This window comes from Candidozyma duobushaemuli, assembly GCF_002926085.2.
Source record: "Candidozyma duobushaemuli strain B09383 chromosome Unknown E_B09383, whole genome shotgun sequence".
Lineage (NCBI taxonomy): Eukaryota > Fungi > Ascomycota > Pichiomycetes > Serinales > Metschnikowiaceae > Candidozyma > Candidozyma duobushaemuli.
Genome location: NW_020289900.1, coordinates 913670 through 928073, shown reverse-complemented (window position 1 = coordinate 928073; position 14404 = coordinate 913670). Strand labels below are relative to the sequence as shown.

Genomic DNA, 14404 nt, shown 5'->3' with positions numbered 1-14404 from the left:
ATGGGAACATTGAATCAAAAACAGTCATGAGGAATTTGGCCTTCTTGATTCTTAAAGCTCCTAAGACCAGCTCTTTAATATACGACTTCTCTGAAAAGTGCAATGGAAGATCCCCAGATGGCAATGGTGGCTTAGCAAGACTAACCCATGCACCCACGATAAGCCACAAAGAGGATCTCCATCGAGACGAACCCTATATTTGATTAATCTGCCTAAAAAACACAAAATCTATGTTGAAACAGATTTGGAGAAAGTTCGATTCCATTCTTCTCGCAGCTATATACTTCCCTGGCCATTTCGCCTATTCGACGACCTAAATCCTGGTTCAACCCAGCACCCGAGAACCCTTTCATTTTCCCGTGAAACAACCTCCTTTTTTTTTGAAATCCCAGAATTCCAATCTTTTACACCCGCCTGACCATTCCTTCCAATTCAAAATTCAAAGCCGATCCATCGCTTCGTGGCTCTCAACGGCTGCGAAAGATAGTACTCAAGGAAAGTGGTGCCGTGAAACACCAAAAAGCCGATAATTCAGCCGCCAGCCGTGCGGGTGGTCATCACAAAATACCTTGAAAATAACCGAAATATCATAATTTCACCAGAAAATGCTTGGTGGCGGAATCTTCCACCGGAATTTCCACCCCATCAAATCCGCTTCACGAACGGCTGAACTGAAAAATACACCCTATTAACCAAAACCACCACCTAAAAAATCAAAAATTACTCAAAATCAAAAAGCAAAAAGCCCTCGACAAAATCCAGATTGCCCGGTTTTTGGCCTGCTACCCCAAAATAGCCTGGCGCTTAGGGTCACTTCTGCTCCTACTGTGCCTCATTTGCACCCAAGCGCTGACCCCTTCGATGACGCAGAAGCCCACAAAAAATACCGAAAAAAGAGATATCATTAAAATACTGAAAAACAAATTATTCAAACCCACCTCCACCCATATTTCAAAAAACAACTTTTCATAATTCACATCACCCCTCATAACCCCGGCTCCTGGCTGCTCGCTAACCGAGCCTCTAAAATCAGTGGGTACTGCACACAGCGGCACCCGGGCTCTTTTCTTGGAATCAACATTTACAATTCATCTTCATCTTTTCCTCCCATGTCTTATAATCCCCCCACAGGTCCTCCACCAAACTGGTCCGACAGCAAGCAGCAACCTACAGTAACCGACGAAGGTGCAGGCCAGGCATCAAGAGGTTACGCCCCACAGGGTCAGCCCCAATATCAACAAGATTACCAACAAGGTGGTGGATATCCTCAACAAGGTGGCGGATATCCTCAACAAGGATACGGCGGCGGATACCCCCAGCAGGGTTACGGAGGTCCTCCTCCACAGGGCGGCTACGGCTACCCACAGGGCGGTGGATATTATCAGCAACAGCCGCAACAGCAATACTATGTTCAGCAGAAACGTTCGAGTGGTAACGAGAACTGCTTGATGGCATGTTTGGCCGGTTTGTGTATCTGCTGTACCTTGGATATGCTCTTCTAGAGCTGACGTAGTACGGACCGGGATCCTTCTTGCATCACATAGACTGTCAGTCGCTAGGAAGGCTACTGTATACTTATGAATGGAGCTATCGAACGAGTGTGGGCGTAGACTTAATAATTTGAAATCGTTGTATTATTTAACTCTAATAAAGAGAGATTAGTAATGAATAGATTCAGGCACGGATCATCGGCTTTGATCGGGAGATCCGGCTTCGCTTGTTTCTTTGATCCTGGTGTATTTTGATCTGTGGACCCGGCGATCGGTTTGTTTTATAGGGGTAGGAATCAGCCGCCCATTATGAGCCCCAATCATGTACACTGTCATTTCGTTGAGAGTGATATTTCTCGTTTGTCTCCATTCAAGAATCGGGAGTGTGATGAGCACAATTACTAGACACCACCGAGACCCACGGAGCTGAAAATACCTCTGATTTGTCTTTACACTGTTTTTAAAAGTTTCATTGCTCTACATTTTGAAAGACCGTCTGGAATTGTAGCCAAATGCATTTTTTCAAATCTTGGAACCGTATATTTGTGTGCTTTTAAACATTAGCTGAAAGACATAATTGCTTTGCAAGGTGGAGCTTTCGTTACAGCTAACGAAGATCACCAAGACAAGGCTTCAACTGACATGTATTTTTTGCAGCACGATTGCGTGCCAGCGTTATACTGAGACTTCAATTAGCATGATGAGACCTCTGCAAATTCGTGCTTTTGTCGAATTAGCCATTCTTATTAAACCACCCAGCCATTTCTTTATTTTATGGTTCGACTGTCCTGGAAAGTCTGGGACAACAAATTTTGATTGGATTCGTCTTGCAATTGTATCTGTCTCAATCACATATTTCCCTTGCAATTGTGAGCCATTTTCAACGTATTGCCTCAGGAGCCTGAACAACTTTAATCGTTGACGGCTCCAATAAATTCCTTCTCTCATATCCAAAGTTTTGGAGAATGATTCGAGTAGATTCGGTATGGATTCACAGTCTGTCAATGACCATCTTCAAGCTAACATCAGCAAGCCTGTTGAGGGCTTTTAGGTCGTTCGTGATCGTGATCGCTATCGTCAACGCGGATTCTGCCGATGTCCGGATAGAACTGATTAATTGATGGGGTCAAGCTGATTACATGTCTCATAAACATAAAAAGTGAAAGTACTATCAAGATCATTATTCCAAATAAGAAAATAATGATGCCTGTTGAGGATTCAGTCATGATTAAAATATTTGTTTATTTTCCAGGTGGGCAGCGAGGGGGCCGGGGAGGTAGATATATATACCAATGAATGGGTGGTGCATCTGTATATGGGACGTATAGATATGCATAGACGAGGTGTTGTGTGCCGATACGGGTATAAGTGGTGACGTAGTTATGGGTAGGCGAGGGCTTGACTGATTCCGTCTTCGGTTCTCATGGTGGTTCTTGACCCCGTTCTTGGCATAAGGGCTTGGCATAAGGGCTGTGGTCCTTGGCTTTACGGCTCAATTTTCTTTTTCCCTTTCTTTCTTACTTTCTTTCTTTCTTTCTTTGTTTTTTTTTTTTTTTTTTTTTTTTTATTTTTTCTTTATTTCTGTCAGGATGAGTGTATCACTCATCTATTCCTCAGTGTTAGGTACACCGTCACAGATCACAGGCTTTGCCGAGGACCCGAGATCAAGGGATAAGGGATGGCCTGTGATCGAGCTTTTACCGCGTCTCGGCTGATTGACGATTATAAATAACCGAAGTCCTTTAAAACCTAAAACATATTTCTTTACTTCTCTCAAATGACCAGACACCAGAGCGGCTACGGCTTCCCACGTAAAATCTGATGAGGATAGTGAGCGACAATGTATCTTTGAGGGTTTTGCAAATCGTATCCTCACCAACCTCTTGGCGAAACCGATTGCATTGCCATTATTCAATTGTTGGGGCAGAAGAGGATTATGCGGTTCGTGTTGGAGCATTGAGCTTTGTGGATCCGATGATCGGTAAACAATTTAGTTGGCAGAAATCAGCCGCTCATTTTGAGCCCCAGTCATGTACACTGTCATTTTGTCGTGAGTGATGATTCTCGTTTGTGTCTGAGGATGATGAGGGTTGTTAAGGCACAATAACTAGACACCACTGAGGCCCACGAAGCTGAAACTACATTTGAAACATCATCATACTCTCCGTCACATTTACATCTCTCTAATATTTGAAGTGACTGTCTGTAGCTGTAGCTAAATGCAAAATCTGTATTCGAAATGTTTCACCACATATCATTCTGACAAAACTGTTCAGACTTTTTCTTTTTCTAATTGTGATTTATTTTAGCGTCATATTGGTTATTTAGTTTTTGGCATTTGGGTTTTCTGTGGGCATGTCTGGCATATATCCCACGCTTGTTGCATGGGCAGATGTACCCTGGTCATACTTTTCTTCAATGTTTGAACTTCTGGCTGAATCATCACGATTTGTATTGGGCTGCTACACCTTCACTGGTTGCGAAGGGCGCAATCAAATACACAAACCTTGCTGAGGAACGTGCCGTTTTGGCATTACTTAGTCGGATGATGATGCTGACAATGGTAGTCGACACCTCCGTACTCATTGGTATACACTTGCCCAGCGACCTTGATGTCAGCCCAATGAAGATCTCCAAAGCCAAGTCTAGCGCACAACGTGCGCGGCTTTCTCACATTATGGCCATCAGTCGAGGTCAATGGCCTCAAATGTGGGGCCATTGCGTAAGGTAATGTCTCCATGTTCTCAGCTATCCTTTGTACTCGCCCCCGATTCACTCTGTGGGTAGTAAAAGAGACGAAATTATGGTTTGATCTTTTGGCCTTACCCAGTCCCCGTCCGTTGACATACTCAGCCAATGCTTTGATGGTATCAACGCCGTCCCGTACGTCACTAGAAGCCCCAATCGATACAGTCTCGTTGTGCCACTCGACTTCCATTAACTGCACCAATGACCTATCTGACCCCACTCCAATTCCACTTCTTTCAACCTCATTGTCATCGCGTTTCTCCAAACCTCCATCGGTATCGAGGAACTCAGCGATCGATACTAATCCAAGGTTGTCAGCTAGCAAGCCAGCTTCTACCCAAGCATCTAAGTAGGCTTTGGTGAAGAAGAGAGATGAGTTATAAATAACTTTCTCATCCAAACCCTGCAGCCTTGCTTGCACCTTATCTGGGCTGTCCCGTCCAGATGAAATCAGGGCATTCCAGTTACCAAGTTCTATGCCACTTTGACTAAAACCGAATCCATCTATGTGAGTGGATCTTTTATCGTGTCTCAAAAAGGTACCAATGGTGTGTTTCACATACTCCAATGCGTCATGCCCGAAGATCCACCTATTGCAGCAATTGCGGTTCGACAAATAGTGACAGTAACTCCTACCGCCCATGCCTGTGGAGTCAGTGTAGTAACAATGGGCTCTACAATCCTGAGTATCGAGTAGAACATAGTTACGCCCCCGGCATATAAAGCGGTTGACCAGTCACGCGCAACTAGGTCGTTAGTGATCGCTAACGCGAACGCTAATTGTACTGAAGCTAAGATCTTGATGAGCCTCATTAGTTAACTGTCTCACTGCAAGTATGTAAACGTTGTGAAAATTAATTACCAAGACTCCTGAATCTCTTGAGTGTCAAAGCCAGGAATGTAATTATTTATTTTTTCGAGTGGACGAGGGGGCAAGAGGAGGGAGATATATATACCAGCAGAGGTGGTAAGTGAATGTATACGGTTGCATCGATATGCATAAGCGAGGTATTGTGTGCCGGCGTGGGTATAGCCGTTTAGGGAAGCCCGTAAGTCGGTCAAGCAACTAGGGATAGGGTAAGAGCTTGGCTGATACTCCTTACCGGTGTGAGGCCTTGACTCGTCTCCGTAACCAGAGTGAAGCCTTGGCTTTTTTTTTATTGTGTTCCTCAAGACGTTGATTGAAGGTCGGAGAGGGATCTGTGATTTTGAAAGCTTTTCGCCGAGATTGTATAAGACTGAGTGCAGATACATCGAAGCCTGGAGGCACTATTGAAGGGTACCACTTATCCCCAACTGATACAAAGGGCGAGATTTTGGACATCCAAGGAATTAAAGCTCTTATTGAACTTCCAAGCCTCGCACTAAATGAAATGGGAACCTGATTGTTCTTCGTTGAACCTACCTAGCCTATGTTCAGAATCACAATAGCGAGTCCGTGCATGAGCCTCACCAATGGCTGCGAAACACGAATCACCATGACCCTACCGGCCGACATTCGGAAATCAAATTGATGGAGCAATCTAGCAGTAAAGTTAATCAAGAGAAAAGACTCGATTGTGCCGGAGAATTTCATAAAGATTTGTCCGATGGGACAACTCTGGAATAACTTACAGAGAAAAATTGATGAAGTTCAATGACTTCACGGCAACACGTCGCTTCACCTTCGGTCCATATGTTCCGGAACTCGATACGGCCCATCCGAAGCCAAATTAACGTCAATCGTGCTTAAAAAAAAAAAAAAAAAGGATGGCACTTGTATGCTACAACATATCTACAACGAATGCCGTGTTACTAGATTCATTTGCCATACCCCCTGGACCTCCCTCACGGAGGATACGTCTACTGAGAACCCTCGAAGCCTTGACTGGGTTGTGAAAGTCTTAAGCCGTACTTATACCAAAAAGTCTTGTTGAACCAAACTCTACCTATGGATCGATAGACAAGGTATACGACTGAAAGGTCTGTGCTCAAGTCGAAGAACACCTTCTGAAGATCAGATACGATTTCCTCAATTCTACAGCAACGTGGTCATGTATCTGTCAAGCCGTTAATAAAAGGTAAGTTTTGACTTTAGTTACATAGGTTCTTTTTGGTCAGCATGTAGCTGGGAATACTCTGGAAAAGACACTCTTTTAATACATAAGATTATATAAAAAAGTAAGTAAAAACCCTCTCTCGATTTACCCGATATCAGAGTGGCTATGGCTTCTCACCTTGTCTGATCAGTTGTGGTGAATAACGAGAGACAATGTATTCTTTGAGAGGACAAAATCTGAGCTGTAGCTTTCCCTTCCGAACAAAACCAGGGTATTCCAGCTACCTAGTTCGAAGCCAAACTGACTAGAAGCGAATCCGTCTAAATCGACTTTTTAAACCATCAATTGCATCAACTGCGGCAGATAGTGACCACAGTAGCCACGACCGTGTCTGTGGAGTCATTGCAGTAATGCCTTATAAAGGAAGGGACAGTTGTTCATCGTTATTGCCAACTTGAAAATAGTTCCAGCCAAGGATACGTTGAGTCAGTTTACCCAATTCTCTAGCCATGAGGATAATAAGTATTCCAAACGTTATCATTACTAATAATGCTGCCAATTGTGTCATAAGCAAGCTCTTTTTTGGTGGGTAGTGAAAATTTCATTGTTGGGGGTCGACGGAGATATATATACCAGCGGTCGGTGCTGCATGCCTTTGTATGGGGGCATCTGTGTGCATAGGCGAGATGTGCCGGCGTGGGGTATAGCCGTTCAGGAATGTCCGTGAGTCGGTCACCTGATATGGGCTAGCGTAAGAGCTTGGCTGATTTTCCTAACCAGAAATGGCTGACTTTCGTAATTATTATGAAGCCTTGGCGTTTTTTTGTTTTTTGCTGATGACGTCGAGGGAAGGTCGTTTCAGGATCGGGGTCTCACTCACCTGCTCCTCGGCTTTAAAAGCGATAAACCGAAACGTCCTCTCAATTCACTACCAGAGTGTTTATGGTTTTTTGGTCAGCTGGGGTGGCTAGCGGCGACAATGAAGAAACACGTGGTTTCACAAAAAGCGTCGTTGAACATGGAGGTGGTTCGGAGCCCAGCACTTCGTATATGGATTTATTGTGGTCCTTGACGTCATATATCGGAGGGAGGGTGTGAATTTTGCCCAATCATCTCGAACTAGGTTTAAACCAAGGTATTTCATTGACAATTGCCCATGGAAAAGGTGGTCGACAGTAGTAAAATCATGCTTGAGTTTCCTGGAATCTATTCGTATTCCGAGAGGCCTTTAATTTTGTCCGCTGCTGCTGGCCTGTTCGTGGTCATATAGAGCGTTGGCAGTGATATCTTTTTTCCAGAAAAATATTTCTTAGTTAGAGCACAGAAACTAAATTTCTGTAGGAACAACCTTCAGAAGAGCTTACATTTGTACGAGACCTCCAAGTCAGTTACCCGAAAGTTCCAATTGAGCTTGCCAAAATGTTAAAATGTGTGTTCCCTTTAGCTAGAAACCTCTGATACCTAGTCTTACACTAGGGGGTTAGGGATGTCAAACACAAACCAAGAAGCATGTGGAGCTTACGGACGATGGAGGTGTAGTTTAACTGCGTTTCGATCAAAAATAAAGAGGATCCAAGCTTCTCTTCCACCAATTAAGCCCCAGTGTTTTGCTCATCTGCTAAAGTGCAAGGTGGGAGGTGTGAAAAAAGCTTAACGTAGATGAGTGACCACAACGACAAGATTTTACCGCTTTCCTTTTCTTCTATTTTGGCTCATATGTGCCTTGCCATGATGATGGGAGATACATCGAATCCATGTAGTGTCTGCTCTGTGATAAGGAAATCATGAGATCAAACAATAGGACAATAATACAATGTCTGTGAAGTGTCAAAGCATTGGTGGCACAAACCTAACTTCCTGAGGCCTAATTCCCTTGGAGATATGGACTGAAACGTCTCCTATGAACTTAAAGATTGAGCCATATTGTCAAGTCAGGAGAACGTACTTGATTCGAAAGAGATATGGATTGAATGGTCAACTTTAGTATCCTTCGGTTCAGGGAATGTACCGATATTTAGCTGTAGCTGATCCGTAAGCACGATGACATGAAGTGACCTGAACTTTGGATAATTCAGCAGCGGCTTAGAGACTTTATGGCTTGAGAAGTTCTTTTGTCGCATTCCCCGGGTTCACTCAGCTTCTGTTGAAAACATGTTGAGGAGTTGACGTCTTCTTTTTTTTTTTTCTTTAAAGCCTTAAAACTATGTAAATTCTTTGAAATGAATTTATTCTTCTGGCGTTTTTTTAATTTAATAAATCGTTAAAAGAGGAACACTGGTCTGCGCGATCCTACCAGTATGAGGATGATGAGGAGTGTCAAGAGCATAAATAGACACCACCGAGGCCCACGGAGCTGAAAGTAGTTTCGCTACATCTTTGAACTGTCGTTAATATACGTGTTGCTTTAATTACTAAAAATACTGGCTGTGGCGGTAGATATAGGCATTTTCGTCAAATCGTAGATTCAGAGGCTTTCGCGCTAGCAGCGTAATCCTTGGACTTCAACTATAACATCAAACTCATCAAATATTGCAAATCCCTAGAACCATCCAAACCCGTCTTCATAGCAAACCACCCAACCTTTCCTCCATAGCACGCCGGTCTAGTATAGTGGTCAGTACAGTTCGTTGTGGCCGAACAGACCCAGGTTCGATTCCTGGGGCCGGCAGTTTTTTTGCTTTTTGCTCAACCATCAATTGCTACCTCGTATATTAGCTAAGTTCGTATGTCTGGACCTTGTTGTTCGTGTCCGTGATCTGACACAGGTCCACTGTGATCAAGACAATGCTGTTGCACTCATTCAGAATAAACGTCTCGGCCTGAGCGTCGTCCACCAAGCCATTGTTCAAATGCAACGACTTGTAAAACTTGTGGTCGGCCTCCTCCGTCTTTGGATCGACAATTTGGGCCCTCCCGTTAAGCATGACAGACACACTGCGTATCTCCGCCTTGTTCATGTTGGCCAAAAGCTCGTACAACGAGTTTCTTCTTCCTGAAGGCGGCGCCGCCTCCTCATCTCCGGCGACCCAGTCGTGAATCAAAAGTGACACGTTTTCATTGGCCTCGATGTTGCGGTATTTCGTCGTATCTCTGGGTGTGCTGATGATTATGTAAGGCTTGTCGTTTTTGGAGTAGAAAGTGTAGTTCATCAAGGATGCATGGGGGATGTTGGCGTTGCACGTGGCCAAGTGGACGTATCGCTTGGACTTGAGCAACTTGGTGACGTGCTCTGGTAATTGGGTGACTGATTCCATAAGAAGAGAGTAGTTGGTGAGGAAGGATCTCACGCAGGAGATCGAGGTGACCTGTGGGGGAGAGGAGGCAAACCAGAAATGATAAAGTGAGGAGGGAGCAAGTTTTTTTTTTTTTTTTTGAAATATTGGAAAATTGATGGGTGACTCTTTGAATATTGTTGGTTTGGCGGTCAGTTGCTGTGCATTACTCAGCAAGGTCTTTGTGGTGAGCAATGAGAGAAGTGAGGCACAACTTTTGAGATTTTGAAAAAAAAAAGGTAAAACAAGGGTTATGTCGGAAACGTGGAATCAATACGTTGAAAACAGAAAAGCAGAAGTTTCAGTGGCATCTGGGAATGGCTGCGAATTGACGCATAAGCATGGTGTCAAGCCTAGGAAAACGCACTCTGATGCATGAGTCTCAGCTAATGTCGAAAGACGCCATAGTTTAATGGAGGGTGATTCAAAAGTCAGGTGCAGAAAGTTTTGTGAAATTGTTAAGGCGTTTGAATCTCCTGGAATTTCCAACAAATTGACGTTCTCACATCAGGTTGAACTTTTTGACTAGTGCTTTTGATTACCTAGTCAGCATTGATATGCTATGCCCTGTAGATGTGGCTGCAAACGATATATCAGGACTCACATACATAGCCAATTTCCCGCAAATCCCCAATTGCGTCAAGACCCCAAAACACCAATCCCATTGAAATCTCAGCTCTTTTGTTTCTATTACTTTCCCTTTCTTATCCACCTTCCTGAACATCAACACCATCACTTGCATCCATTGTAAAGCGCGCACATCAACAAAACATACTACCATCAACATGTCGTTTCTGGATTTCGACGGGGAGTTTGCGTCCCTAAAACGAAGCCTGCTCGAGGAGATGAAACAAGATAAATTTGTCCAGCGCCTTAAAAACGAAAGAAAACCCCGTTCTGAGCTTGCACATCAGGAATCCGTATCTGACGATGAGATCTTCTTCGATGCCAATGATAAAGCTGCTCCAAATGAGCACTACACAACAAAGCCACGCAAGAAGCTCCAACTTCGAGGCATAGAGGAGCTTAAGAAACTCAAAGAGACCGAGAAAAAGCCCCGCAAACGCATATGTCTTAGTGGTATTGAGGAACTACGCCAGAGCGTGAAACCACAAAAACGCGTCAGGCTAATACCGCTACCCAAGGGTTATTCTATCAAGAAGGAAGAAGAGGCAAGTGATGCGAATCGGCCTGAAGAGACCGTGGAGAAGGACGTGTCGCATGCTCTGGAGAATTCAAGAAGTCAGCCTGATAACGGACTGGACCAGGGCAATGACAATGGAGACTTGGGGATGTTAATGAAAATGCGGAAGATGCAATTGGCCAAGATGGCGACGGCTCCTTTGCTGGAAAGAGGGAACCAAACGACAACGTTCTGGAGGGTACTGATGGTCTTGACGATACACAGCTACTAAAAAGAACGGTGATGGCTCAGTTGGCAGGGAGGGAGTTTCCGGCACTTGAAGATTCCCTGCTTGCCCAGACGTACAAGGACATCCACAAGGTTCTACAACACACAGTGGGTGATCGTGAAAGCACATCAGCTCTTCTCATAGGTCCCAGAGGCACTGGCAAGACGCTTGTGGTGAATCGTGCTCTTTCAAATCTTCGAGAGCGTTACGGCAAGCTGTTCATCACAATCAAACTCAATGCTCTTCTACACACCGACGACAACCTTGCCTTCAGAGAGATTGCCCGTCAGTTGGATCTCAATACCAGTGGCACAGATGACAGAACCAGGACCTTCGAACAGCGTGCCATCAGTGATACCGTGACGAACGTCCTCTTGGCCTTGGATTCCAACGCCTCCCCTAACAAGTCTGATGAGGACTTCAAAAGCTCCACGCCAGTGGTGTTCATCATTGACGAAATTGAGATGTTCACAGCCTCCAACAAGCAAACCCTTCTCTATAACCTATTTGAACTTTCACAGAGCTCCAAGATTCCGATCGGAGTCATTGGCGTGGGTACCAAGTTCACCACTAGAGAGCTTCTCGAGAAAAGGGTCCGCAGTCGGTTCAGTCAACGTATCATCACCACCCAATTGCCGACTTCTGTTGAGGATTTCTGGGCCAGTGCAAAGCTCTCCTTGAAGGTGCATTCATCGGCAATGAGCCAGTTCAAGGACGTATCGTACCCAACACAATGGAACCAAAACATCGACGAAGCGTTTGATCGCCCTTCCAAACTTGCCAGGGTCGTTTACAAAATCTTCTTCTCCACCAAGAGCTACAAAGATCTTAATAACAGCTTCATGGTTCCTGTGTCACTTCTAAGCCCATCTCAGCCATTCTTGAACGAATCAAAAATGGAGTCGTACATCCTGATGCAGTCCCCGGGAACGGTTCAGTCAATCATTCGATCCTTGTCAGGTGCAGAACTTCTCCTTACCATAGCGGCAGCACGGTGGATTGTCAAATCTGAAGTGCCACAGGTCAACTTCAACTTGGCATACAAGGAGTACACCGATATGATGAAACAGTTCAATGCCGAGGCCACCACACTTTCTTCTAACACTTCGCATATTGACAACACCGTCCTTGCAGGTATCAAGGTCAATCAGCGGATTCTCTCGTCAAAAATTATGCGCGATTGCTGGGACAATCTCTACAAATACGGGCTTCTCTTTGATGCAATTACCAGCAACAACGAGGTGAATGCGAACAATAATCTCAATATGTACAAGCAGGTGGTTTTGGACGTGTCGAAAACGTTACAAGTTGATATTACACTTGAGGAGTTAGGCCAGCTTATTCCAGATGGCGACGTTTACAAGAAGCTTACGAAGCTCTAGTTCGTTTATTTTCTACGACATTTTTGGCGATGCGCGAGACAAACCTCTTTGATTAGTGGGTAGCGCCGCGCACATTGCTGGATCGTGCATATTTACGATAAAATATCTTAATTCTGAAACACCTATAAGCAGTCTGAAACAATCTCAGCTGAAATGTGTCAAATTTTTGCCCGTGCCTGGAATATTATATAAAACCATGGGAAGCGAACTTTTGACATCATTTTGTGTCTGCACTTTCGACAATGACAAGCTCAATTTCTTCTGGAAGATCACTGGACACGTCCGCAAAAGAAGTGAAGAAGGTTAACGTCACCGCTGGAAAAAGCTTCTCAAATGTCTTTGAAGCATTGATCATTGGCTTGAACCTCGAGGACCGTCCTGGGAAAGCAAAGCCCTCCTTTTTTGGAAAGCCATCACCACCTTTCTCTTTCAGTGTTGAAGATGCAGTGCAGAAGTTGTGCAACCTCACCATCGACATTGAGCTCAGGATGGCCAAAACCACCGTTGCATATAGCATGAAGCCCAATCTTGCCTTCGATCTTCTTCGAAAGTTCTTCGATGCAAAACTTCTTCATTATCCCAATTCGAGGACTGAAGCTAAGCTTAGCCGACATGGTACCCTTCAAGTCACACCAAAAGGAGCTGCGTTGGTGTATGCTTTTTGTCAGAATATCGGTATGCCCACAAAATGCATGCCAGCAATTGTGAAGTCCAACATCAATACCATGGAGCTTTTCATGCTTGAACGATCGCCCGCTAGTGAAAGCATCTTATATTCAAGCTACTTGGTGCACATTCTATTTTCATGGGTGATGGGGCCGAGTCCCAACATCTGGTCTTCAGAAAAGGCTCCTGATTTAGCATCTTGTGTCTTTTCCGGCACCACTTCTGAAGATACGTTTGCCTTTTCTAGTTCTTCCGATGGAGAATGCTCTCTGACTCTAGAAGACAAGACAACGACCCAGTCCGTGAGCCCGTTTCATCACAAGTATTTCACCAACCCCGAGTCTGACTCTCACGTACAATATTACGTATCCAATACTGGCGTGAGGCTTTTCAAACTGAAGACTTTCATCAATGATGACAAAAGAGTTATTGTGGACTATTGTGTCTCTGGCAAAGCGATAGTACAGTGGCTTTGTGACTGCTCCAGTGTCACGACAACTACTGAGGCCAGCAGCATAGCCAAGCTATTCATCGAGGCAAACTTACTACGCCCGATTACTATGGATGATGAAACATTTCTGAACGAAAGAAATGCTTTTTACGTTTTGACTGAACGTGGCAGCGAAGTCTGTAACTGGGGCCGTCGTAAGAGATCCCGAGGTGAGCTGCTACTGGATGCTTCTAACAAGATCAAAGTAGGCGCTGCCTCCCAGGGTCCCTCCCTCAAGAACATCCTCAAAGATCCCGGCTTGCGGCTTTTGTTCAAGATGCACATGCAGAAGGAAAGATGTGTCGAAAACGTCAACGCATATGTGCAACTCTCGGACTTCAACAGCCTGGAGCAGCAGGTTTTGAAGCTTTACTCGCACTATGACACACTTGAAGAAGGCCCAAGAAAGATCAAGGTCCGCAATGCAATCGAGTTCCACACCAACAAATTCTATTCGAAAGCCTTCCAGCTTTACTCGGCATACATCAGTCCAGATCTGCAATTTGACTTGAACATTGACTACAAGCTTAGGCAGGATGCTCAGAACCTCATGACGTTGGAAGGGCCCATGCTGCCATCAGTGGATTACATGATGACGCCTATGGCTGAAAAAGGTTTTGTGGGTGAGCTAGACATCACTGAACTAGACAGCCCTGTCAGCCTGGAGAAACCAACTTACTTTCGATATGAAAACGGTGATTTGACGCAGACGGTGGCCTTGGTTGAAGACATCCACAGGGTGTTTCGTCAGATTGCCAAATCGATCTTCAGACTCATGGAGATCGATTCCTACCCCAAGTTCATCAGCAGCAGCGACTACCAGCACATCATTGCCTGCGATAGCTGAGACTTACATCGAGTAGCATTATATATGACGTTTATATTGTTCATGACATAGAAAGCCT

The 14404-nt window shown here is 44.6% G+C and overlaps 3 protein-coding genes and 1 non-coding gene across 4 annotated transcripts; 3 read left to right on the top strand and 1 right to left on the bottom strand. All coding sequences in view use genetic code 12, as the record gives it.

Annotated features, from left to right (window-relative positions):
• Nucleotides 1–1109: 1109 nt before the first annotated feature.
• Nucleotides 1110–1502, top strand: CXQ87_004638 (uncharacterized protein; the record flags this gene model as incomplete). Its single annotated transcript, XM_025483074.1, has 1 exon — nt 1110–1502. One exon carries the CDS (start codon nt 1110–1112, stop codon nt 1500–1502), a length of 393 nt encoding a protein of 130 aa, XP_025338017.1.
• Nucleotides 1503–8873: 7371 nt separating this feature from the next.
• Nucleotides 8874–8945, top strand: CXQ87_004637. Its single transcript has one exon. It is a non-coding gene; the product is annotated as a tRNA-His (tRNA).
• A 43-nt stretch (nt 8946–8988) lies between these two features.
• CXQ87_004636 (pyridoxal 5'-phosphate synthase) lies at nt 8989–9531 on the bottom strand (the record flags this gene model as incomplete). The annotated part of the gene is made up of 1 exon (XM_025483073.1): nt 8989–9531. One exon carries the CDS (start codon nt 9529–9531, stop codon nt 8989–8991), a length of 543 nt encoding a protein of 180 aa, XP_025338016.1.
• An 803-nt stretch (nt 9532–10334) lies between these two features.
• On the top strand, nt 10335–14346 carry CXQ87_004635 (uncharacterized protein; the record flags this gene model as incomplete). Its single annotated transcript, XM_025483072.1, has 3 exons — nt 10335–10791; nt 10878–12342; nt 12594–14346. The coding sequence occupies 3 exons, from the start codon at nt 10335–10337 to the stop codon at nt 14344–14346; spliced, it is 3675 nt and encodes a 1224-aa protein (XP_025338015.1).
• Nucleotides 14347–14404: the final 58 nt, after the last annotated feature.